At 40.1% G+C, this 27,500-nt stretch overlaps 2 protein-coding genes across 2 annotated transcripts in view; one reads left to right on the plus strand and one right to left on the minus strand.

The window, feature by feature from the left end:
- cpa5 (carboxypeptidase A5) overlaps window positions 1-21,797 on the minus strand; it is a 24,237-nt gene extending 2,440 nt beyond the window's left edge. Inside the window, exons 1-10 of the mRNA XM_061894299.1 lie at window positions 21,721-21,797; window positions 17,802-17,984; window positions 17,625-17,706; window positions 10,375-10,509; window positions 9,467-9,571; window positions 9,253-9,354; window positions 9,076-9,177; window positions 8,882-8,992; window positions 8,719-8,809; window positions 5,169-5,368 (exon numbers count right to left, since the gene is read on the minus strand). Coding sequence (XP_061750283.1) covers window positions 5,169-5,368; window positions 8,719-8,809; window positions 8,882-8,992; window positions 9,076-9,177; window positions 9,253-9,354; window positions 9,467-9,571; window positions 10,375-10,509; window positions 17,625-17,706; window positions 17,802-17,984; window positions 21,721-21,782 — 1,173 coding nt within the window. The 5' untranslated portion in view covers window positions 21,783-21,797. The remainder of the gene's footprint in view (window positions 1-5,168; window positions 5,369-8,718; window positions 8,810-8,881; window positions 8,993-9,075; window positions 9,178-9,252; window positions 9,355-9,466; window positions 9,572-10,374; window positions 10,510-17,624; window positions 17,707-17,801; window positions 17,985-21,720) is intronic.
- A 1,325-nt stretch (window positions 21,798-23,122) lies between these two features.
- tes (testis derived transcript (3 LIM domains)) overlaps window positions 23,123-27,500 on the plus strand; it is a 23,862-nt gene continuing 19,484 nt past the window's right edge. The window contains exons 1-2 of the mRNA XM_061894298.1: window positions 23,123-23,346; window positions 26,927-27,012. Of these exons, the coding sequence (XP_061750282.1) occupies window positions 23,320-23,346; window positions 26,927-27,012 (113 nt within the window). The 5' untranslated portion in view covers window positions 23,123-23,319. The remainder of the gene's footprint in view (window positions 23,347-26,926; window positions 27,013-27,500) is intronic.

Raw genomic sequence — 27,500 nt, forward strand, 5'->3', positions numbered from 1 at the left:
CAACTGTTGGGGCCGGGCTGAGATTTTTTTTTCTTTTCCCCTCCACGGTGGAAGCATCCCACGGTCAGGGGCGGCCGGTGGGAGGAGGCAACAGAGTCCGCAGCTGTGTCTTTGACAGGTGCAGGAGGAACGACGCAAGCTCTCAGCTCATGTCTACCGTAAGAGCCGACTTATTACCACAATTTTCTCACTGAAACCTGCTGGTTGACATGTGGTAGGGAACCATGTTCGCTTGACTGCTCTGTTCCATAGTAAAGCTTCACCTTCGGGAATATAAACAAGGAAACACCGGCTGTGTTTGTGTTGTTAAAGGCGGCCGCAATACACCGCTTCCCACCTACATCTTTCTTCTTTGACGTCTCCATTATTAGTGCTGGACCAAAATGTCCTCTACGATGCGTGACGTCACGCGCACGCCTCATCATACTGCGACGTTTTAGAATGATAAATTTAAAATTGCAATTTAGTAAACTAAACCAGCCGTATTGGCATGTGTTGCAATGTTAATATTTCATCATTGATATATAAACTATCAGACTGTGTGGTCGGTAGTAGTGGGTTTCAGTAGGCCTTTAAAGGCCTACTGAAATGAGATTTTCTTATCTAAACGGGGATAGCAGGTCCATTCTATGTGTCATACTTGATCATTTGGTGATATTGCCATATTTTTGCTGAAAGGATTTAGTAGAGAACATCGAAGATAAAGTTCGCAACTTTTGGTCGCTAATAAAAAAGCTTTGCCTGTACCGGAAGTAGCAGACGATGTGCGCGTGACGTCACGGGTTGTGGAGCTCCTCACATCTGAACATTGTTCACAATCATGGCCACCAGCAAGGAGAGCGATTCAGACCGAGAAAGCGACGTTTTTCCCATTAATTTGAGCGAGGACGAAATATTTGTGGATGAGGAAATTGAGATTGAAAGACTAGAAAAAAAAGGCATTGGGAGCGATTAAGATGTTATTAGACAAATTTACTAGGATCATTCTGGAAAATACCTCATCTGCTTATTGTGTTACTAGTGTTTTAGTGAGATTATATAGTCGTACCTGAAAGTCGGAAAGGTGTGGCCACCAGTGTCTCCGAGCGTTTCTTGATGAGGCGAAGGCAACCGTTGGGGCCGGGCTGAGATTTTTTTTTCTTTTCCCCTCCTCCACAGTGGAAGCATCCCACGGTCAGGGGCGGCCGGTGGGAGGAGGCAACAGAGTCCGCAGCTGTGTCTTTGACAGGTGCAGGAGGAACGACGCAAGCTCTCAGCTCATGTCTACCGTAAGAGCCGACTTATTACCACAATTTTCTCACTGAAACCTGCCGGTTGACATGTGGTAGGGAACCATGTTCGCTTGACCGCTCTGTTCCATAGTAAAGCTTTACCGTCATCTTTCGGGAATGTAAACAAGGAAACACCGGCTGTGTTTGTGTTGTTAAAGGCGGCCGCAATACACCGCTTCCCACCTACATCTTTCTTCTTTGACGTCTCCATTATTAGTGCTGGACCAAAATGTCCTCTACGATGCGTGACGTCACGCGCACGCCTCATCATACTGCGACGTTTTAGAATGATACTTCCGCGTGAAATTTAAAATTGCAATTTAGTAAACTAAACCGGCCGTATTGGCATGTGTTGCCATGTTAATATTTCATCATTGATGTATAAACTATCAGACTGCGTGGTCGGAAGTAGTGGGTTTCAGTAGGCCTTTAAAGGCCTATTGAAATGAGATTTTCTTATCTAAACGGGGATAGCAGGTCCATTCTATGCGTTATACTTGATCGTTTGGCGATATTGCCATATTTTTTGCTGAAAGGATTTAGTAGAGAACATCGAAGATAAAGTTCGCAACTTTTGGTGGCTAATAAAAAAAGCTTTGCCTGTACCGGAAGTAGCAGACGATGTGCGCGTGACGTCACGGGTTGTGGAGCTCGTCACATCTGAACATTGTTCACAATCATGGCCACCAGCAGCTAGAGTGATTCAGACCGAGAAAGCGACGTTTTTCCCATTAATTTGAGCGAGGATGAAAGATTCGTGGATGAGGAAAGTGAGAGTGAAGGACTAGGAAAAAAAGGCATTGGGAGCGATTAAGATGTTATTAGACAAATTTACTAGGATAATTCTGGAAAATCCCTCATCTGCTTATTGTGTTACTAGTGTTTTAGTGGGATTATATAGTCGTACCTGAAAGTCGGAAAGGTGTGGCCACCAGTGTCTCCGAGGGAAGCTACGTTTCTTGACGAGGCGAAGGCAACCGTTGGGGCCGGGCTGAGATTTTTTTTTCTTTTCCCCTCCTCCACGGTGGAAGCATCCCACGGTCAGGGGCGGCCGGTGGGAGGAGGCAACAGAGTCCGCAGCTGTGTCTTTGACAGGTGCAGGAGGAACGACGCAAGCTCTCAGCTCATGTCTACCGTAAGAGCCGACTTATTACCACAATTTTCTCACTGAAACCTGCTGGTTGACATGTGGTAGGGAACCATGTTCGCTTGACTGCTCTGTTCCATAGTAAAGCTTTACCATCAACTTTCGGGAATGTAAACAAGGAAACACCGGCTGTGTTTGTGTTGTTAAAGGCGGCCGCAATACACCGCTTCCCACCTACATCTTTCTTCTTTGACGTCTCCATTATTAGTGCTGGACCAAAATGTCCTCTACGATGCGTGACGTCACGCGCACGCCTCATCATACTGCGACGTTTTAGAATGATAAATTTAAAATTGCAATTTAGTAAACTAAACCAGCCGTATTGGCATGTGTTGCAATGTTAATATTTCATCATTGATGTATAAACTATCAGACTGCGTGGTCGGTAGTAGTGGGTTTAAGTAGGTCTTTAAAGGCCTACTGAAATGAGATTTTCTTATCTAAACGGGGATAGCAGGTCCATTCTATGTGTCATACTTGATCATTTGGTGATATTGCCATATTTTTTGCTGAAAGGATTTAGTAGAGAACATCGAAGATAAAGTTTGCAACTTTTGGTCGCTAATAAAAAAGCTTTGCCTGTACCGGAAGTAGCAGACGATGTGCGCGTGACGTCACGGGTTGTGGAGCTCCTCACATCTGAACATTGTTTACAATCATGGCCACCAGCAAGGAGAGCGATTCAGACCGAGAAAGCGACGTTTTTCCCATTAATTTGAGCGAGGACGAAATATTTGTGGATGAGGAAATTGAGATTGAAGGACTAGAAAAAAAAGGCATTTGGAGCGATTTAGATGTTATTAGACAAATTTACTAGGATCATTCTGGAAAATCCCTCATCTGCTTATTGTGTTACTAGTGTTTTAGTGAGATTATATAGTCATACCTGAAAGTCGGACAGGTGTGGCCACCAGTGTCTCCGAGGGAAGCTACGTTTCTTGACGAGGCGAAGTCAACCGTTGGGGCCGGGCTGAGATTTTTTTTTCTTTTCCCCTCCTCCACAGTGGAAGCATCCCACGGTCAGGGGCGGCCGGTGGGAGGAGGCAACAGAGTCCGCAGCTGTGTCTTTGACAGGTGCAGGAGGAACGACGCAAGCTCTCAGCTCATGTCTACCGTAAGAGCCGACTTATTACCACAATTTTCTCACTGAAACCTGCTGGTTGACATGTGGTAGGGAACCATGTTCGCTTGACCGCTCTGTTCCATAGTAAAGCTTTACCGTCATCTTTCGGGAATGTAAACAAGGAAACACCGGCTGTGTTTGTGTTGCTAAAGGCGGCTGCAATACACCGCTTCCCACCTACATCTTTCTTCTTTGACGTCTCCATTATTAGTGCTGGAGCAAAATGTCCTCTACGATGCGTGACGTCACGCGCACGCCTCATCATACTGAGATGTTTTAGAATGATACTTCCGCGTGAAATTTAAAATTGCAATTTAGTAAACTAAACCGGCCGTATTGGCATGTGTTGCCATGTTAATATTTCCTCATTGATGTATAAACTATCAGACTGTGTGGTCGGTAGTAGTGGGTTTCAGTAGGCCTTTAAAGGCCTATTGAAATGAGATTTTCTTATCTAAACGGGGATAGCAGGTCCATTCTTTTTGTCATACTTGATCATTTGGCGATATTGCCATATTTTTTGCTGAAAGGATTTAGTAGAGAACATCGAAGATAAAGTTCGCAACTTTTGGTGGGTAATAAAAAAAGCCTTGCCTGTACCGGAAGTAGCAGACGAGGTGCGCGTGACGTCACGGGTTGTGGGGCTCGTCACATCTGAACATTGTTCACAATCATGGCCACCAGCAAGGAGAGCGATTCGGACCGAGAAAGCGACGATTTCCCCATTAATTTGAGCGAGGATGAAAGATTCGTGGATGAGGAAAGTGAGAGTGAAGGGCTGGAAAAAAAAAGGCATTGGGAGCGATTAAGATGTTATTAGACAAATTTACTAGGATAATTCTGGAAAATCCCTCATCTGCTTATTGTGTTACTAGTGTTTTAGTGGGATTATATAGTCGTACCTGAAAGTCGGAAAGGTGTGGCCACCAGTGTCTCCGAGGGAAGCTACGTTTCTCGACGAGGTGAAGGCAACCGTTGGGGCCGGGCTGAGATTTTTTTTTTTTTTCCCCTCCTCCACAGTGGAAGCATCCATCGGTCAGGGGCGGCTGATGGGAGGAGGCAAGAGAGTCCGCATCTGCGTCTTTGACAGGTGCAGGAGGAACGACGCAAGTTCTCCGCCCATGTCTTCGGTAAGAGCCGACTTATTACCACCATTTTCACACCTAAACCTGCCGGTTGACATGTGGTAGGGAACCATGTTCGCTTGACCGCTCTGTTCCATAGTAAAGCTTCACCTTCGGGAATGTAAACAAGGAAACACCGGCTGTGTTTGTGTCGCTAAAGGCGACCGCAATACACCGCTTCCCACCTACAGCTTTCTTCTTTGACGTCTCCATTATGAATTGAACAAATTGCAAAAGATTCAGCAACACAGATGTCCATAATACTGTGGACAGTGCTGGACCAAAATGTCCTCTACAATGCATGACGTCAAGCGCACGCGTCATCATACTGTGACGTTTTAGCATGATACTTCCGCGCGAAATTTAAAATTGTAATTTAGTAAACTAAAAAGGCCGTATTGGCATGTGTTGCAATGTTAATATTTCTTCATTGATATATAAACTATCAGACTGCGTGGTCGGTAGTAGTGGGTTTCAGTAGGCCTTTCAGAACAAAATGTTACCAGCTCAGCCTGGTCCCTGACGGGGGTCCGGGTGTAGCCGTATGGGTAGAGCAGCATCTGCGAGTACGAGTGGATGGACACGAAGGACTTGATGTTGCCATGAGACTTCACAAAGTCCACGATGGACTTGACTTCCGACTCGGAATGGGCTCTGGTTCCACGGTATGTCTCGGAGCAAGGACTACCGCTGGCCCCGGGTCCTACAGTCATGAGAGGAAAAAGAAACTTGTTCAGACTCTCCACACCGGGCGTCAGCAAACTTTTGGAAACCAAGAGCTACTTCTTGGGTACTGATTAATGCAAAGGGCTACCAGTTTGATACACACTTAAATACATTGCCAGAAATAGCCAATTTGCTCAATTTACCTTTAATAAATAAATGTATATATATTAAAAAAATGGGTATTTCTGTCTGTCATTCCGTCTTACATTTTTTTTCCTTTTACGGAAGGTTTTTTGTCGAGAATAAATGATGAAAAAAACACTTAATTGAACGGTTTAAAAGAGGAGAAAACAGGAAAAAAATGAAGATTTTATTTTGAAACATAGTTTATCTTCAATTTCGACTCCTTAAAATTAAAAATTCAACCGAAAAAAAGAAGAGAAAAACTAGCTAATTTGAATCTTTTTGAAAAAATTCAAAACATAATTCATGGAACATCATTAGTAATTTTTCCTGATTAAGATTAATTTTAGAATTTTGATGACATGTTTTAAATAGGTTAAAATCCAATCTGCACTTTGTTAGAATATATAACAAATTGGACCAAGCTATATTTCTAACAAAGACAAATGATTATTTCTTCTAGATTTTCCAGAAGCAAAATTTTAAAAGAAATTCAAAAGACTTTGAAATAAGATTTAAATTTCATTATAAAGATTTTCTAGATTTGCCAGAATAATTTTTTTGAATTTTAGTTTTAATAAGTTTGAAGAAATATTTCACAAATATTCTTTGTCGAAAAAACAGAAGCTAAAATGAAGAATTAAATTAAAATGTATTTATTATTCTTTATAATAAAGAAACAAATTTACTTGAACATTGATTTAAATTGTCAGGAAAGAAGAGGAAGGAATTTAAAAAGGTAAAAAGGTATATGTGTTTAAAAATCCTAAAATCATTTTTAAGGTTGCATTTTTTTCTCTAAAATTGTCTTTCTGAAAGTTATAAGAAGCAAAGTAAAAAAAACAAATGAAATTATTTAAACAAGTGAAGACCAAGTCTTTAAAATATTTTCTTGGATTTTCAAATTCTATTTGAGTTTTATCTTGTCACAGGTACTTGGTGGTGAACCCCAAAATGCAGAGATGGAGGCAGGCATGGAATGTGAAAACATGATTTAATTAAATACTAAGACAATAACTGCGATGAGGTGGCGACTTGTCCAGGGTGTACACCGCCTTCCACCCGATTGTAGCTGAGATAGGCGCCAGCGCCCCCCGCGACCCCGAAAGGGAATAAGCGGTAGAAAATGGATGGATGGACTAAGACAAAAACAAAACAAAAAGGGTACAACCACAAAGCGCACACGAGGCGGATAATCAAACAAAAGGAGGTAGCCTGGGAGCTAGAAAATAACGAACAGGAGCTTAGCGTGGAAGCTAGCGGGTAGCGAACAGAAGTCGTACTTGTATAATGAAAAATAAAACGGAAGCAGGGAACAAAAAACAGTAAGCTACAAACATCAACTGAGTATAGCTTACCGCTACGCTGCAAAGACAAGGTACGACACGACAGGAGCGATAACACATCACAAGAGCGACTAGACGTAACATCGACAAGACAATACAATGATCCAGCAACTGACACAAGTCAAAACAGGTACAAATAGGACCAGGCTGATTGACACCAGGTGTGACCAAATGACAATCAGCCGCAGCTGAGTGAAAACAGGACACAGGGAGACAAACAGGAAGCTGAACCAAAATAAGAGCACTAGACAGGAACTAAGGACAGGAAATACTAAACACAAGGAGGAGAAACTAAAACACAAACCAACTGTCAGTGGCAACTCTGACATATCTCTCAGAATTAAAAATGTCGAGCAAAGCCAGACCAGCTTGCTAGTATCCATCCATCCATCATCTTCCACTTATCCGAGGTCGGGTCCCGGGGGCAGCAGCCTAAGCAGGGAAGCCCAGACTTCCCTATCTCCAGCCACTTCGTCTAGCTCTTCCCGGGGGATCCCGAGGCGTTCCCAGGCCAGCCGGGAGACATAGTCTTCCCAACGTGTCCTGGGTCTTCCCCGTGGCCTCCTACCAGCTGGACGTGCCCTAAACACCTCCCTAGGGAGGCGTTCGGGTGGCATCCTGACCAGATGCCCGAACCAACTCATCTGGCTCCTCTCGATGTGGAGGAGCAGCGGCTTTACTTTGAGTTCCTCCCGGATGGCAGAGGTTCTCACCCTATCTCTAAGGGAGAGCCCCGCCACACGGCGGAGGAAACTCATTTCGGCCGCTTGTACCCGTGATCTTATCCTTTCGGTCATGACCCAAAGCTCATGACCATAGGTGAGAATGGGAACGTAGATCGACCGTTAAATTGAGAGCTTTGCCTTCCGGCTCAGCTCCTTCTTCACCACAACGGATCGGTACAACGTCCGCATTACTGAAGACGCCGCACCGATCCGCCTGTCGATCTCACGATCCACTCTTCCCCCACTCGTGAACAAGACTCTTAGGTACTTGAACTCCTCCACTTGGGGCAGGGTCTCCTCCCCAACCCGGAGATGGCACTCCACCCTTTTCCGGGCGAGAACCATGGACTCGGACTTGGAGGTGCTGATTCTCATTCCGGTCGCTTCACACTCGGCTGCGAACCGATCCAGTGAGAGCTGAAGATCCCGGCCAGATGAAGCCATCAGGACTACATCATCTGCAAAAAGCAGAGACCTAATCCCGTGGCCACCAAACCGGATCCCCTCAACGCCTTGGCTGCGCCTAGAAATTCTGTCCATAAAAGTTTTGAACAGAATCGGTGACAAAGGACAGCTTTGGCGGAGTCCAACCCTCACTGGAAACGTGTCCGACTTACTGCCAGCAATGCGGACCAAGCTCTGACACTGATCATACAGGGAGTGGACTGCCACAATAAGACAGTCCGGTACCCCATACTCTCTGAGCACTCCCCACAGGACTTCCCGAGGGACACGGTCGAATGCCTTCTCCAAGTCCACAAAGCACATGTAGACTGGTTGGGCAAACTCCCATGCACCCTCAAAAACCCTGCCGAGAGTATAGAGCTGGTCCACAGTTCCACGACCAGGACGAAAACCACACTGTTCCTCCTGAATCCGAGGTTCGACTATCCGGCGAAGCCTCCTCTCCAGTACACCTGAATAAACTTGCTGGTAAATAAATGCAATTTAAAAAATAGAGGCAGCTCACTGGTAAGTGCTGCTATTTGAGCTATTTTTAGAACAGGCCAGCGGGCGACTCATCTGGTCCTTACGGGCTACCTGTTTCCCGCGGGCACTGCGTTGGTGACCCCTGCTCCACACAGTTCTCAGATGACACTGATCTTCAGGAAATTAATGCAGTCAAACATTACCTCCAAAACCAGCATCCCAGTTCCTGTTGGGGTCGACACCGACACAGCTAGAACCAGGATTGGGCTTCCTGGTCTTGCGCCACATGCGGTTCTGGAAACATCACATACATGTTAGGTCTTCCGGGTGGTCTTGTTGAAAAAGCTTTCAGTGTTGTCGACTCACACTAGTGTGGGTGTAGTAGTATCCGTCAGGGTTGGTGACCATCTCCAGGAAGATGTCCATCTTGTTGAGGATGGTGGTGAGCGCGGGGTCGCGGCCGTAGTCGCTCACGATCTGAAAAAGACGGACACGGCTGTCAGAATGTGAGAATGGAGCTTAGGGCCGACAACGTTAGAACCTAAGACCCTTTAGAGTACCTTCTTGGCGAACCAGGCACCGCTAGCCTGGGTCACCCACTCCCTGGAGTGGATCCCCGTGTCAATCCAGATGGCGGGACGCTTGCTTCCACCGGTACTGAACTTAAAAACCGCAAGAAGGTATGCCAGTGTCAGGAAGAAGCAGGTCCAGTAGTTTTTCCATCAACGTTTCCTTACCTTGAGCACGTTGAGGGGACGACGCTCGTAACTCTGACCAATCACCAGCTTGCTGACCAGTGTGGGATTCTCAGCAACCAGCATGTCCTGGAACCTGTACAGCTACCACAGCAAGACCCGGGTCAGAAGTCTCGGCGTCCGTTATTTCAAAGACTTAAAGATAGATTAAGTTAGGACTTTGAAGTCGAGATGAAGTTCAGGCTCTCGGTCCAACCTCGCTGATGCTGTGGTATCTGTAGAAGTCGAAGCTGTCCGTGTTTCTGGGCTCGGCTTCACGAGTGGAAGCGTCCATCTCCTCCTGTTCCTCGTCCAGGATCGCCTGCGGACCGACGAGCAAGACAACGATTTCAAAGTCTTTCAGTCGAGCACAAACAATCCGAAAAGTGTTGGACATCTCGGCTGCTATGTTCCACCTCAGTCCTGTAGGTGGCAGCAATGCACCTCAAAAGCAAATGAAGTCTGGAACGTACAGACCAGCAACCAAGCAAACGACTCACTGATCGACCACTCTGACACACTTGTGACTCGCCATAGGACAGAAACTGCCCTCAACAAAGTCACCAGACCACCTCTTCTCTTTAGACCTAGGACTGCTCTTTATTTCCTTCCTAATCCTCTCTGCCACCTTGGAGACACTCAACATTCTGTCCTACTTGACATCTTGTCTCACAGACCAGAAACTCTTCATCCTTGTCATCTTCTGGCCTCCTGACCCAAGGTGTCCCACAGGGTTCACTGCTTGGTCCTCTCTTCTACATCCTCCCCCTCGGTCAGATGATCCGTCACCATGGTCTCTGATTCCACTGTTAGGCCGATGGTATCCGAGGTTACATATCCACAAAAACCATCGGACTTCTTTTTCCTTCTCAAACGGTTTTTCTCTACAGCTGAAACCCTTACTCAGGTTTTCATCACATCAACTTCTGGAACTACTAAGACTTTGGCACCACCACCAATCTCCTCAACAAACATTCTCAACTCAGTCCCGTTCTGACAAGAACACAAACAAGAACAAGAACAGGAACAGGAACAGGAACAGGAAGAAGAACAAGAACAGGAACAAGAACAAGAACAAGAACAAGAACAAGAACAAGAACAAGAACAAGAACAAGAACAACCTACCTGCAGATCTTCGATCATGACGGAGAAGCGGATGTTGTTGTTGTCCAAGTAACCTTTGACAGACTCCAGACTGTGGACAGGAACTCTGACATCCACAAAATTGTTCACGTCAATAACCTCCATCCAGAAGTCCAGCTGACAACACACACATAGGGGGCAAAAAGATCAGTTTATAGTTGATGTTGATGATTGTGTGATGTTGTAGTTTATAGTTGATGTTGATGATGATTGTGTGATGTTGTGGTTTATAGTTGATGTTGATGATTTTGTGATGTTGTGGTTTATAGTTGATGATGATTGTGTGATGTTGTTGTTTATAGTTGATGTTGATGATGATTCTGTGATGTTGTAGTTTATAGTTGATGTTGATGATTGTGTGATGTTGTAGTTTATAGTTGATGTTGATGATGATTGTGTGATGTTGTGGTTTATAGTTGATGTTGATGATTGTGTGATGTTGTGGTTTATAGTTGATGTTGATGATTTTGTGATGTTGTGGTTTATAGTTGATGATGATTGTGTGATGTCGTTGTTTATAGTTGATGTTGATGATGATTCTGTGATGTTGTAGTTTATAGTTGATGTTGATGATTGTGTGATGTTGTAGTTTATAGTTGATGTTGATGATGATTGTGTGATGTTGTGGTTCATAGTTGATGTTGATGATTGTGTGATGTTGTGGTTTATAGTTGATGTTGATGATTTTGTGATGTTGTGGTTTATAGTTGATGATGATTGTGTGATGTCGTTGTTTATAGTTGATGTTGATGATGATTCTGTGATGTTGTAGTTTATAGTTGATGTTGATGATTGTGTGATGTTGTAGTTTATAGTTGATGTTGATGATGATTGTGTGATGTTGTGGTTTATAGTAGATGATGATTAGGTGATGTTGTGGTTTATAGTTGATGTTGATGATTGTGTTATGTTGTGGTTTATAGTTGATGATGATTGTGTGATGTTGTAGTTTATAGTTGACGTTGATGATTGTGTGATGTGGTTTATAGTTGATGTTGATGATTGTGTGATGTTGTGGTTTATACTTGATGATGATTGTGTGATGTTGTCGTTTATAGTTGATGTTGATGATTGTGTGATGTTGTAGTTTATAGTTGATGTTGATGATTGTGTGATGTTGTAGTTTATAGTTGATGTTGATTTTTGTGTGATGTTGTATTTCATAGTTGATTATGACTGATTGATGTTGTAGTTAATAGTTGATGTTGATGAGTGTGTGATGTTGTAGTTTATAGTAGATGTTGATAATTGTGTGATGTGGTAGTTCATAGTTGATGTTGATGAGTGTGTGATGATATTGTAGTCTATAGTTGATGTTGACGATTGTGTGATGTTGTAGTTTATAGTTGATGTTGATGATTGTATGGTGTTGTAATTATGTTGAAGAGTGTGTGATGTTGTAGTTTATAGCAGATGTTGATGAGTGTGTTATGTTGTAGTTTATAGTTTATGTTGATGATTGTGTTATGTTGTGGTTTATAGTAGATGATGATTGTGTGATCTTGTCGTTTAAAGTTGATGTTGATGATTGTGTGATGTTGTAGTTTATAGTTGACGTTGATGATTGTGTGATGTTGTGGGTTATAATTGATGTTGATGATTGTGTGATGTTGTGGTTTATAGTTGATAATGATTGTGTGATGTTGTCGTTTATAGTTGATGTTGATGACTGTATGATGTAGTTTATAGTTGATGTTGATGATGATTGTGTGATGTTGTAGTTTATAGTTGATGTTGATGATTGTGTGATGTTGTGGTTTATAGTTGATGATTGTATGATGTTGTGGTTTATAGTTGATGATGATTGTGTGATGTTGTGGTTTATAGTTGATGTTGATGATTGTGTGATGTTGTGGTTTATAGTTGATGATGATTGTGTGATGTTGTCGTTTATAGTTGATGTTGATGATGATTGTGTGATGTTGTAGTTTATAGTTGATGTTGATGATTGTGTGATGTTGTGGTTTATAGGTGATGATGATTGTGTGATGTTGTGGTTTATAGTTGATTTTGATGATGATTGTGTGATGTTGTAGTTTATAGTTGATGTTGATGATTGTGTTATGTTGTGGTTTATAGTAGATGATGATTAGGTGATGTTGTGGTTTATAGTTGATGTTGATGATTGTGTTATGTTGTGGTTAATAGTTGATGTTGATGATTGTGTGATGTTGTTGTTTATAGTTGATGTTGATGATTGTGTGATGTTGTGGTTTATAGTTGATGTTGATCGTTGTGTGATGTTGTGGTTTATAGTTGATGATTGTGTGATGTTGTCGTTTATAGTTGATGTTGATGATGATTGTGTGATGTTGTAGTTTGTACAGTAGTTGATGTTGATGTTTGTGTGATGTTGTAGTTTATAGTTGATGTTGATGATTGTGTGATGTTGTGGTTTATATATGATGTTGATGATTGTGTGATGTTGTGGTTTATAGTTGATGTTGATGATTGTGTGATGTTGTCGTTTATAGTTGATGTTGATGATTGTGTGATGTTGTGGTTTATAGTTCATGATTGTGTGATGTTGTGGTTTATAGTTGATGTTGATGATTGTGTGATGTTGTAGTTTACAGTTGATGTTGATGATGATTGTGTGATGTTGTAGTTTATAGTTGATGTTGATGATTGTGTTATGTTGTGGTTCATAGTAGATGATGATTGTGTGATGTTGTCGTTTATAGTTGATGTTGATGATTGTGTTATGATGTGGTTTATAGTTGATGTTGATGATTGTGTGATGTTGTAGTTTATAGTTGATGTTGATGATTGTGGTATATTGTGGTTTATAGTTGATGTTGATGATATTGTGATGCTGTGGTTTATAGTTGATGATGATTGTGTGATGTTGTCATTTATAGTTGATGTTGATGATTGTGTGATGTTGTAGTTTATAGTTGATGTTGATGATTGTGTGATGTTGTGGTTTATAGTTGATGATGATTGTGTCGATGTTGTTGTTTATAGTTGATGTTGATGTTGATGATTGTGTGATGTTGTAGTTTATAGTTGATGTTGATGATTGTGTGACGTTGTGGTTTATAGTTGATGTTAATGATTGTGTGATGTTGTCGTTTATAGTTGTTGTTGATGATTGCGTGATGTTGATGATTTTTGATGTTGTATATCATAGTTGATGTTGATGATTGAGTGATGTAGTTTATAGTAGATGTTGATGATTGTGTGATGTTGTAGTTTATAGTTGATGTTGATTTTTGTGTGATGTTGTATTTCATAGTTGATGATGATGATTGAGTGATGTTGTAGTTTATAGTTGATGTTGATGAGTGTGTGATGTTGTAGTTTATAGTAGACATTGATCATTGTGTGATGTTGTAGTTCATAGTTGATGTTAATGAGTGTGTGATGATATTGTAGTCTATAGTTGATGTTGACGATTGTGTGATGTTGTGGTTTATAGTTGATGTTGATGATGATTGTGTGATGTTGTAGTTTATAGTTGATGTTGATGATTGTGTTATGTTGTGGTTCATAGTAGATGATGATTGTGTGATGTTGTCGTTTATAGTTGATGTTGATGATATTGTGATGCTGTGGTTTATGGTTGATGATGATTGTGTGATGTTGTCATTTATAGTTGATGTTGATGATTGTGTGATGTTGTAGTTTATAGTTGATGTTGATGATTGTGTGATGTTGTGGTTTATAGTTGATGATGATTGTGTCGATGTTGTTGTTTATAGTTGATGTTGATGATTGTGTGATGTTGTAGTTTATAGTTGATGTTGATGATTGTGTGATGTTGTAGTTTATAGTTGATGTTGATGATTGTGTGACGTTGTGGTTTATAGTTGATGTTAATGATTGTGTGATGTTGTCGTTTATAGTTGTTGATGATTGCGTGATGTTGATGATTTTTGATGTTGTATTTCATAGTTGATGTTGATGATTGAGTGATGTAGTTTATAGTAGATGTTGATGATTGTCTGATGTTGTAGTTTATAGTTGATGTTGATTTTTGTGTGATGTTGTATTTCATAGTTGATGATGATGATTGAGTGATGTTGTAGTTTATAGTTGATGTTGATGAGTGTGTGATGTTGTAGTTTATAGTAGACATTGATCATTGTGTGATGTTGTAGTTCATAGTTGATGTTAATGAGTGTGTGATGATATTGTAGTCTATAGTTGATGTTGACGATTGTGTGATGTTGTGGTTTATAGTTGATGTTGATGATGATTGTGTGATGTTGTAGTTTATAGTTGATGTTGATGATTGTGTTATGTTGTGGTTCATAGTAGATGATGATTGTGTGATGTTGTCGTTTATAGCTGATGTTGATGATTGTGTTATGATGTGGTTTATAGTTGATGTTGATGATTGTGTGATGTTGTAGTTTATAGTTGATGTTGATGATTGTGTGATGTTGTGGTTTATAGTTGATGTTGATGATAGTTTGATGCTGTGGTTTATAGTTGATGATGATTGTGTGATGTTGTCGTTTGTAGTTGATGTTGATGATTGTGTGATGTTGTAGTTTATAGTTGATGTTGATGATTGTGTGATGATGTAGTTTATAGTTGATGTTGATGATTGTGTGATGTTGTGGTTTATAGTTGATGTTGATGATAGTGTGATGTTGTGGTTTATAGTTGATGATGATTGTGTCGATGTTGTTGTTTATAGTTGATGTTGATGATTGTGTGATGTTGTAGTTTATAGTTGATGTTGATGATTGTGTGATGTTGTAGTTTATAGTTGATGTTGATGATTGTGTGACGTTGTGGTTTATAGTTGATGTTAATGATTGTGTGATGTTGTCGTTTATAGTTGTTGTTGATGATTGCGTGATGTTGATGATTTTTGATGTTGTATTTCATAGTTGATGTTGATGATTGAGTGATGTAGTTTATAGTAGATGTTGATGATTGTGTGATGTTGTAGTTTATAGTTGATGTTGATTTTTGTGTGATGTTGTATTTCATAGTTGATGATGATGATTGAGTGCTGTTGTAGTTTATAGTTGATGTTAATGAGTGTGTGATGTTGTAGTTTATAGTTGATGTTGATGAGTGTGTGATGTTGTAGTTTATAGTAGACGTTGATCATTGTGTGATGTTGTAGTTCATAGTTGATGTTAATGAGTGTGTGATGATATTATAGTCTATAGTTGATGTTGACGATTGTGTGATGTTGCAGTTTGTAGTTGATGTTGATGATTGTTTGGTGTCGCATTTATGTTGAAGAGTGTGTGATGTTGTAGTTTATAGTTAATGTTGATTATTGTGTGATGTTGTAGTTTATAGTTGATGATGATTGTGTGATGTTGTAGTTTATAGTTGATGTTGATGATTGTGTGATGTTGTAGTTATAATTGATGTTGATGATTGTGTGATGTTGTAACTTATGTTGAAAAGTTTGTGATGTTTTACTTTTTAGTTGATGTTGATGATTGTGTGATGTTGTCGTCTATAGTTGATGTTGATGATTGTGTGATGCTGTAGTTTATAGTTGATGTTGATGATTGTGTGATGTTGTAGTTTATAGTTGATGTTGATGAAGGTGTGATGCTGTAGTTTATAGTTGATGTAATTTATTAAAAAAAAAACGTTTCCATATGAGTTGGGGAATTGTGTTAGATGTAAATATAAATGGAATACATCCATCCATCCATTTACTACCGCTTATTCCCTTTGGGATTGCGGGGGGCGCTAGCGCCTAGCTCAGCTACAATGATTTGCTAATCATTTTCAACCCATATTCAGTTGAATATGCTACAAAGACAACATATTTGATGTTCAAACTGATAAAAAAAAAATTGTTGTTGCAAATAATAATTAACTTTAGAATTTGATGCCAGCAACACGTGACAAAGAAGTTGGGAAAGGTGGCAATAAATACTGATAAAGTTGAGGAATGCTCATTAAACACTTATATGGAACATCCCACAGGGGTTCAGGCTAATTGGGAACTGGTGGGTGCCAAGATTGGGTATAAAAGCAGCTTCCATTAAATGCTAAGTATTTCACAAACAAGGATGGGGCGAGGTACACCACTTTGTAAGCAAATTGTCAAACAGTTTTAGAACAACATTTGTCAACGAGCTATTGCTAGGAATTTATGGATTTTACCATCTACAGTCCGTAAAATCATCAAAAGGTTCAGGGAATCTGGAGAAATCACTGCACGTAAGCAATGATATTACAGACTTTTGATCCCTCAGGCGGTACTGCATCAAAAACCCGACATAAGTGTGTAAAGGATATCACCCCATGGGCTCAGGAACACTTCATAAAACCACTGTCAGTAACTACAGTTGGTCGCTACATCTGTAAGTGCAAGTTAAAACTCTACTATGCAAAGCCAAACCCATTCATCAACAACACCCTGAAAAGCCCCCGGCTTGGCTGGGCCCGAGCTCACTTAAGTTTGACTAATGCAAAGTGGAAAGGTGTTCTGTGGTCTGACGAGTCCACATTTCAAATTATATTTGGAAACAGAGGATGTGGTGTCCTCCAGAACACAGTGGAAAATAACCATTCGGATTGTTATAGGCGCAAAGTTCAAAAAACAGCATCTGTGATGGTATGGGGGTGTATTAGTGCCCAAGGCATGGGTAACTTACACATCTGTGAAGGCACCATTAATGCTGAAAGGTCCATACAGTTTTTGGAGCAACATATGTTGTCATCCAAGCAACGTTATCATGGACGCCCCTGCTTATTTCAGCAAGACAATGCCAAGCCACATTTTACAACAGCGTAGCTTCGTAGTAAAAGAGTAGGGGTACTTTCCTGGCCCGCCTGCAGTCCAGACCTGTCTCCCAACCAAAATGTGTGACGCATTATGAAGCGTAAAATACGACAGCGGAGACCCCGGACTGTTGAACAACTTAAGCTCTGCATAAAACAAGAATGGGAAAGAATTCCACTTTCAAAGCTTCAACAATTAGTTTCCTCAGTTCCCAAACGTTTATTGAGTGTTGTTAAAAGAAAAGGTGATGTAACACAGTGGTGAACATGCCCTTTCCCAACTACTTTGGCACGTGTTGAAGCCATGCAATTCTAAGTTAATTATTATTTGCAAAAAAATAAAATAAAGTTTATGAGTTTGAACATCAAATATGTTGTCTTTGTAGTGCATTCAATTGAATATGGGTTGAAAAGGATTTGCAAATCATTGCATTTCGTTTTACATCGAACACAATTTCCCAACTCATATGGAAACGGGGTTTGTAGTTAATGTTGATGTTTGTTTGATGTCGTCCTACTTGAAGTTCCTCCACGTCTCTGAGCTGCGCCAGAAGAGACAACTGGACTTCATCTTCTGCTACGATGCGAAGGACCTGATGTCTTGGAGGAAGAAACACAACTGATGAAGTGAGTCGTGCACATGATGATTGTCAATAATCCGATTACGATCCTAATTGTTACTAATGTGAACTCACCCTTCGAAGGTGTCCTTGCTGAGTGCATCAGCGAGCAGCACGACCAACAGCAGCAGAACCTTCATCTTGAGAGAAACTCTCAGCCTGCCCGCAGCCTGCAGGCTCTCAGCTTTATGCACCTGCCGCTGGGACACGTCACCTCCACCAGCGGCTGCTTCACTTCCCACGTCGCTCTGATCTGTTCTTTGGAAACAACATCCAGCTTGTGTTGGACCTTCTGGACTCTTTTGATTGATTGATTGAAACTTTTCTTAGTAGATTGCACAGTACAGGACATATTCTGTACAACTAGAGAAGACTTATTAGTGCTCCTACACACTTGTACTGTAATATTTACACTCAATACACACCTGTACTGTAATATTTACACTCAATACACACCTGTACTGCAATATTTATACTCAATACACACTTGTACTGTAATATTTTTACTCAATACACACTTTTACTGTAATATTTACACTCAATACACACCTGTACTGTAATATTTATACTCAATACACACCTGTACTGTAATATTTATACTCAATACACACCTGTACTGTAATGTTTATATTCAATACACACTTGTAATGTAATATTCATACTTAATACATAACTGCACTGTAATATTTATACCAAAAACACACCTGTACTGTAATATTTGTACTCAATACACACCTGTACTGTAATATTCATACTCAATACACAACTACACTGTAGTATTTATACTCAATACACACTTGTACTGTAATATTAATACTCAATACACACTTTTACTGTAATATTTATAATCAATACACAATTGTACTGTAATATTTATACTCAATACACACTTGTACTGTAATATTTATACTCAATACACACTTGTACTGTAATATTTATACTCAATACACAATTGTACTGTAATATTCATGTGTATAGCAATAATAATAATTTATATATAATGTATAATAATAATAATAATTATAATCAATATTACTTATGGTGTCAAGAAGTACCAGCCTGGAGCAATATGTGTGCATTCAAGCAAACAAGGAGGACAAAAGCATGAGAGACGGGCGACCGTTTTAGAGATTGCTCCGACTATTACATAGCTCACTTTACTCCCTCTTCACACAGGTAACTTTTATTTTTCCTCTTTTTTCTCCATGTTTAATGTTGCTTCTAATTATGCTGTTGGCCAAATAAATAAAAAAAATGGTGCAACAAAAAAAAAATATATATATATATGATTTATCACGTAAAGTAAGCTGGCTTCTCACAAAAGAGGAAGAAGAAGAAGAAGAAGAAGAAGAAATAGAAACAATTAAAAAAGGAGAAGAAAAAAATCTTGAGTCACATCTTCTTCCTCTTGTGTGACCTCGCTGCTTCAATTTCAGCATAACAGTTGATGTTTTGTAAAAAAAAAAAAAAAGCATATGAATGTGATGGAACATGTGCTAATAAAGCAGTTTATATTCATCTATATATATATATATATATATATATATATATATATATATATATATATATATATATATATATACACTGTATGTATATATACATATACACTGTATGTATATATATATACACATATATTTAAATATATGTATATATGTATATATATAAATGCATGTATACATGTATGTCTGTATATATATATATATATATATATATATATATATACATATACACTGTATGTATATATATATACACATATATTTAAATATATATATATATGTATATATATAAATGCATGTATACATGTATGTCTGTATATATATGTATATGTATGTATGTATATATATGTATATACATACATATATATATACACACACATATGTATGTCTATATATTTATATATAAAACATTGTGTAAATGGTAAATAAAAACAGAATAAAATGATTCGCAAATCTTTTTCAACTTATATTCAATTGAATAGACTGCAAAGACAAGATACTTAATGTTCAAACTGGTAAACTTCGCAATTTTTTTGGAAAGATTAGCTCATTAGGAAAATTGCCAAACAGTTTAAGAACATTTCTCAACCAGCTTTGCAAGGAATTTAGGGATTTCAGCATCTACGGTCCGTAATATCATCAAAAGGTTCAGAGAATCTGGAGAAATCACTGCACGTAAGCGATGATATTACGGACCTTCGAACCCTACTGCATCAAAAAGCGACATCAGTGTGTAAAGGATATCACTACATTGGCTCAAGAACACTTCAGAAAATCACTGTCAGTAACTACAGTTTGTCGCTACACCTGCAAGTGCAAGTTAAAACTACTATGCAAAGCGAAAGCCATTTATCAACAACACCCAGAAATGCTTTGCTGGGCCCGAGCTCATCTAAGATGGACTGATGCAAAGTGGAAAAGTGTTCTGTGATATGACGAGTCCACATTTCACATTTTTTTTGGTAAACTGTGGACGTTGTGTCTTTCGGACCAGAGAGGAAAATAACCTGTTCTAGGCACAAAGTTCAGAAGCCAGAATCTGTGATGGTATGGGGGTGTATTAGTGTCCAAGGCATTGGTAACTTACACATCTGTGAAGGCACCATTAATGCTGAAAGGTATCAATGGTTTTGGAGCAACATGGACGCCCCTGCTTATTTCAGCAAGACAATGCCAAGCCATGTGTTACAACAGCGTGGCTTCATAGTAAAATAGTGTGGTACTAGACTGGCCTGCCTGTAGCCCAGGTCCGTCTCCCATTGAAAATGTGTGCACATTATGAAGCCTAAAATACCATGACTGAGACCCCGGACTGTTGAACAATTTAAGCTGTACATCAAGCAAGAATGAGAAATTATTCAGAATTGTGTCTCTTCAGTTCCCAAACATTTATTGAGTGTTGTTAAAAGGAAAGGCCATGTAACACAGTGGTAAAAATGCCCACGTGCCAACTTTCTTGCAATGTGTTGCTGCCATTAAATTCTAAGGTAATGATTATTTGCAAAGAAAAATGAAGTTTCTCAGTGTGAACTTGAAATATCTTGTCTTTGCAGTCTTTTCCATTGAATATAAGTTGAACATGATTTGCAAATCATTGTATTCTGTTTTTATTTAGTATTTACAAAATGTGACCACTTTACTGGTTATATAGACATGTATAAATGTATACATACATACTGACGGAGATAGATATCTATATATATCCATATTTTAGGAGTTATTTCTTTATATTCATAGTCATATTTTAAAACAGCTAATGTTTTTGCATTTGTACTCTTTTGATTGTCCGCTTGTAAAATGTATGTGTGTTAACCTTGGAGCTTTAGGAATGTAAGGAGTAGCAAAACTCCTTCTTCTTATCTCATCCTGTTCTCAGCCAAGGAGCACAATAGGCATGTGTATTCGTTCTGGAGGGTGGGGTCGAGAGAGAGATATTGAAGGAGACAGCGCTTCCGTAAAATGTTTGGATCAACTAGGGCGATGCGAATGGAATGTGTTGTGCATAAACGGTCTCCCAAAGCTTCGGATTAAAAATATCAAAATAAACTACTCTGTCTGGGATTCATTTAAAACCAGATTATGTGTCATCAAACGCATCTGGGGGGGTGTGGAGGGGGGGGGGGGGACCCAGCAGAAGATCTGGTCAGAATGCAACAATACATCTATATATTATTTTGATGACACACTCGTAAAAATGTGTATAAATATAAACATATATACTGTACAAAAATATGTGTTTACGGCCTGCAATATTTGAGTGTTATACATTAATTTCCTCTCGGGACTTTCGAACAACACTCATATTATCGCGACTCAGTTTAGAGAGACACCTGATAAAAAAAAACACCTGCTGGGGTCACACACACACACACACACACACACACACACACACACACACACACACACACACACACACACACACGCACGCACGTACACAAACACACACACACACACACACACACACACACACACACACACACACACACACACACACCTACCTGCGTGTACCTGCTGGCTGCCAAGATGTCGTCGTGTCATCCAAGTGAGTGTGAAACAACATTCTGACAAGTCACTTCCTTTATTTCAACATTTTCTTTCAACTCACACCATAGAAGTACTCCATGCACCACATAAATACAACATGTACCACAAAAGTACTACATTTAAATATTTGGAAAACATTTCAAATGTAATGTTTGCAGATTGTTAAATAAATGGACTGCATGTGAATGTTATGAACATTATAGTTTAATTTTATGATCAATGACCGCGACTGACATTAGAGGGCGTGGCCAAACGTCAAAACTTGAAAACCACGTGGTTTCCTGAAAGCTGACGTCACACGAGCAGGAGTAGGTCTTTGATGGTGTTCCGTCGTAATTTGAAAAACGAATTTTTACCTTTGCAACCTCATTATTCTATTGGCTAAGTTTTATATTCATGAATGTAAGTTTCTCAAAACCCGACCTGTCTTTTGTGCCTTTGAATTTTTTTTTACAACTCGACATTAAAACACTCTACCCCTGACAACAAAAAAAGCTGTGAAAACGATGATGCTGTGTTCCAAATTGAAGTCATTTACTCAAATTGAGTGAGCCTTTGGCTTTGCACTTTGTTTTATATATATATATATATATATATATATATATAGTATTTTTTTGTAGTCTATTTTAGTTACTTTGAATTTACAGACCTGGCGCTGTTTTATTTTGTACTGTCTTTGTACTGTTTTGTACTGTTTTTGTACTTATTTTGATTATTGTTTTTTGTCGTCTGTTTGTAAATGTTGAAAATTATGAATAAAAGTTTAGAAAATAATATAACAATTAAATAAATAATAATCTTTTTTTTTTTAATGGTGTTCCGTTTGAGATAGGCGCCAGCGCCCCCCGCGACCCCAAAAAGGGAATAAGCGGTAGAAAATGGATGGATGGATGTTCCGTTGTCATTCAAAGGATGACAACGCGTTCAATTGAAGAAAGAAGGAGACCATGGTTCAAAACAATGGCCAACTCCTTTAAAACCTTTGTCAGGACGAGGGCCCGCCTTTACTCCACACTGATTGGCTGCCAACGTGTCACGGCTGTGCACTGAAGCTTTCTATTGGTTAAACAAAACGCCAGTCAAAGCGGGTGTGCCGCATTATTGTGAAAGTGAACGGGCCCTGCTAAGTGAAAACATGCGTCAAACTGACTAGCGGATAAAGGAAGTGATAGTAATTTCAAAATAAAATAAAATAAAAACATTGACTCATACTTTTTGTAAATTTCATTGGATAACCTTCGTGTGTGGAATCAAATCATGTTTTTAGAAATGTATTACTAAAAACGTTTCAATGTAGCGCATTGCCTCTACATAAACTCAACTCCACGATGGAAATTTCTTAATTTTGTGACTTCACGCCGGTTTCTGCTGTCTGTAGTATCGATAGCTTGACGATCCATCGGGGCCGGCTGAGGTCCAGAAGTGAGAAGATTGTGTTCGAACCGGCTCCTTTGTCGTCCTCCGGGCCAACTTGTCGTGTGTTCTTTGCGGCTTGGACCGGCATCCTGCTCCTCCCTCGGTACGGCGGGTGTACTGAGAGTCCGAAAGCCACCATGGAGATCGAGAAGGAAGTGAAGAAGGTGAGTTTCCGCCCAGCTAAGGTGCGCGTGCACGCGGCAGGTGACTCATCCGCCCCGCCAAAAAAGTTCTTTAAAGTTTATTTTTGTACACTTCTATTCATAATGTGTCCCCTATCTACTTCCCTTTTAGTTTGATTCATTCATGTTGGACGTCCACTGACTCATGTTGCTGCTCTTTAAACGACTTCGCTAACGGCAAACATTAGTGAAACGTGACATTTGTTTGAATACATACATTGAAACGTATAAAATACTTGTTAAACATACACTATTAAATCTACATAAAGCATTAAAACTGGAACTAATTTCGCTTTTCTTTCTATATTTCTTAATTTCAGGTCAATGTTCATATACAGTTTATTAGTGCATTTTTGTTGCAATGTTTAATACGTTGACGTCATGGCTTTGCCAGTAAACCGGTGGACGGCCGTGACGTCATCACCATGCTCTTTGCAGCCAGCAGGGGTTATTGTTATTGTACGACAGCGGTTCTTTTTTTCACCGGGTACCACCCATAATGACCAAGGTCAAAATACAATAGCATAGTAGGCCTAAGCATTCATTAAAAACAAGGAAGAGGTTTTATTTAGCAAGTATATTTAATAGTTTTGGTCACCGTAACATCACACACAGTTTAAACAGTGACTGTACTTGAATATTTCATTCAATGATTATTTGGTGTACCACTAGATCAGGACCTGGGCAATTATTTTGACTCGGGGGGCCAAATTTTGAGAAAAAAATGTGTCTGGGGGCCGGGATTTCTATTTTTAGGAAAACTAATACAAAACCTCACAATAAAGTCTAATTGAATGCTAAAAACGTTACGACAGACCGCCTTAAAAACAGAGTGGAATTTAAATGTTTTCTCTGAAAGATAAAACCCTGAATATTGAGAACATCATGCACTACAAAGACAAGATATATCATGTTCAAACTCATAAACTTTATTTTTTTTTTTGTAAATAATTATTAACTTAAAATTTCATGGCTGCAACACGTGCCAAAGTAGTTGGGAAAGGGCATGTTCACCACTGTGTTACATCAGCTTTTCTTTTAACAACACTCAATAAACGTTTGGGAACCGAGGAAACTAATTGTTGAAGCTTTGAAAGTGGAAATCTTTCCTTTTATGTAGAGCTTCAGTCGTTCAACAGTCCGGGGTCTCCGCTGTCGTATTTTACGCTTCATAATGCGCCACACATTTTCGATGGGAGACAGGTCTGGACTGCAGGCGGGCCAGGAAAGTACCCGCACTCTTTTTTATCGAAGCCACGCTGTTGTAACGCGTGCTGAATGTGGCTTGGCAGGGGCGCCCATGATAAGACGGCGCTTAGATGGCAGTATGTGTTGTTCCAAAACCTGTATGTACCTTTCAGCATTAATGGTGCCTTCACAGATGTGTAAGTTACCCATGCCTTGGTCAATAATGCACCCCCATACCATCACAGATGTTGGCTTTTGAACTTTGCGTCGATAACAGTCTGGATGGTTTGCTTCTCCTTTGGTCCGGATGACACGATGTCGAATATTTCCAAAAACAATTTGAAATTTGGACTCGTCAGACCACAGAACACTTTTCCACTTCGCATCAGTCCATCTTAGATGATCTCGGGCCCAGAGAAGCCGGCGGCGTTTCTGGATGTTGTTGATAAATTGCTTTCGCTTTGCATAGTAGAGCTTTAACTTGCACTTACAGATGTAGTAACGAACTGTATTTAGCGACAGTGGTTTTCTGAAGTGTTCCTGAGCCCATGTGGTGATATCCTTTAGAGATTGATGCCGTCTGAAGGATCGAAGGTCACGGTCATTCTTACGTGGAGTGATTTCTCCAGATTCTCTGAACCTTTTGATGATATTATGGACCGCAGATGTTGAAATCCCTACATTTCTTGCAATTGCACTTTGAGAAACGTTGTCCTTAAACTGTTTGACTATTTGCTCACGCAGTTGTGGACAAAGGGGTGTATCTCGCCCCATCCTTTCTTGTGAAAGACTGAGCATTTTTTGGGAAGCTGTTTTTATACCCAATCATGGCACCCACCTGTTCCCAATTAGCCTGCACACCTGTGGGATGTTCCAAATAAGTGTTTGATGAGCATTCCTCAACTTTATCAGTATTTACTGCCACCTTTCCCAAACGCTTTGTCACGTGTTGCTGGCATCAAATTCTAAAGTTAATGATTATTTGCGACAACAAAAAAATGTTTATCAGTTTGAACATCAAATATGTTGTCTTTGTAGCATATTCAACTGAATATGGGTTGAAAATGATTTGCAAATCATTGCATTCCGTTTATATTTACATCGGACGGTGTGGCGCAGTGGAAGAGTGGCCGTGCGCAACCCGAGGGTCCCTGGTTCAAATCCCACCTAGTACCAATCTCGTCACGTCCGTTGTGTCCTGAGCAAGACACTTCACCCTTGCTCCTGATGGGTGCTGGTTGGCGCCTTGCATGGCAGCTCCCTCCATCAGTGTGTGAATGTGTGTGTGTGAATGGGTAAATGTGGAAGTAGTGTCAAAGCGCTTTGAGTACCTTGAAGGTAGAAAAGCGCTATACAAGTACAACCCATACATATATATCTAACACAATTTCCCAACTCATATGGAAACGGGGTTTGTAAAACATGGTTACTTTGCCGAGCTCTAGACAGCACCGACACTCAACTCAACACTTGTTTGCAAAAAAAATATTTTTGACCCAAATAGGTGACACTGCATTATTCTCCCACGACACACCAGACTGTATCTCGCGGCACAGCGGTTGAAAAACACCGCTTTTAGATAGATAGATAGATAGATAGATAGTACTTTATTGATTCCTTCAGGTGAGTTCCTTCAGGAAAATTAAAATTCCAGCAGCAGTGTACAGAGTTGAGATCAATTTAAAAAAGAGTGAAAAGTAAATAATGGGGGTTTAAAAGGAAACAAAATAGAGAAATATTACAAAAAGAATAAAAACAATGGGAATAACAATATAACAGTAGAATAAGACTATAACAAGACAAAGTAGGCAGTAGTGACCATGTTATGAAAACGTTTTGCACTGTTAATGTTTTGAATCCCCTGTCATCCTAATACCCCCCGTCCCCCGTCCCAGAGAGGAGTTGTACAGTCTAATGGCGTGTGGGACAAAGGAGTTTTTGCGTCTATTAGTCCTGCACTTGGGATGAAGCAGTCTAGCACTGAACAGGCTCCTCTGGCTACTGATAACGCTATGCAGAGGGTGACTGGCATCATCCATTAACAACTAAACAAAATGTGTAGATTTGTGCAAATGATTAAATAATTATTAATTATGTAACAATTACTAATATCGCCATCGCCGTGACAACCTAAAGGAAACACTTCCAGGTTCTGTAGTTCTCTGTACCTAATGAAGTGGCTGGGGAACTCGGGCCGTCGGGCCATTGTTGCCGCGCATCAAGTGGAAGCGAGGGTCGCCGTGTTAAAGCCACATGACACTTTGATCGTCCCTAATGAAGTGTCCGCACGTGGCGGCGTCTCTTTACGTGACCCGTCTGTTCGCCGCCATGTTGTCTGCCTCACCCCAACCCCATTGTGCTCCTTTCCTCGCAGATGACGCTGGGGCACGAGTTCGGCGCTGGAGCGTCCTGCCTGAAGTGCAAAGACAAGTGTGAAGGCTTCGAGCTCCACTTCTGGAGGTCAGTACTCGTCACGCTGCTCTCATCCTAGGCGTGAACACAGCCGAGCCAAAAGCAACGTTTGTTTTTATTTAGAGTGAAAGTGAAAGTACCAATGATTGGACACACACACACACACACACACACACACACACACACACACACACACACACACACACACACTAGGTGTGGCGAAATTACTCTCTGCATTTGACCCATCACCCATGATCACCCCCCCCTGGGAGGTGAGGCGAGCAGTGGGCAGCGGCGGTGGCCACGCCCGGGAATTATTTTTGGCGATTAAAAGTACGAACTCGTTGGATTTTTGTCTTCCAATGCCAATCAAAACGCCGATCTTCATTTGTTTTTGTTCCCCGGCTGAGGGTCCGTGGATGTTCACAGTGTGGAGCCGCTCCGCTTGGTTATTACTCATCCATTGCAGCAAGTAAAGTACATTCCTCACAAGCAGTGTTGGGTTAGTTACTGAAAACCAGTAACTAGTTAGAGTT

This window comes from Nerophis ophidion, linkage group LG03, assembly GCF_033978795.1.
Source record: "Nerophis ophidion isolate RoL-2023_Sa linkage group LG03, RoL_Noph_v1.0, whole genome shotgun sequence".
NCBI classification, from domain to species: Eukaryota; Metazoa; Chordata; class Actinopteri; order Syngnathiformes; family Syngnathidae; genus Nerophis; species Nerophis ophidion.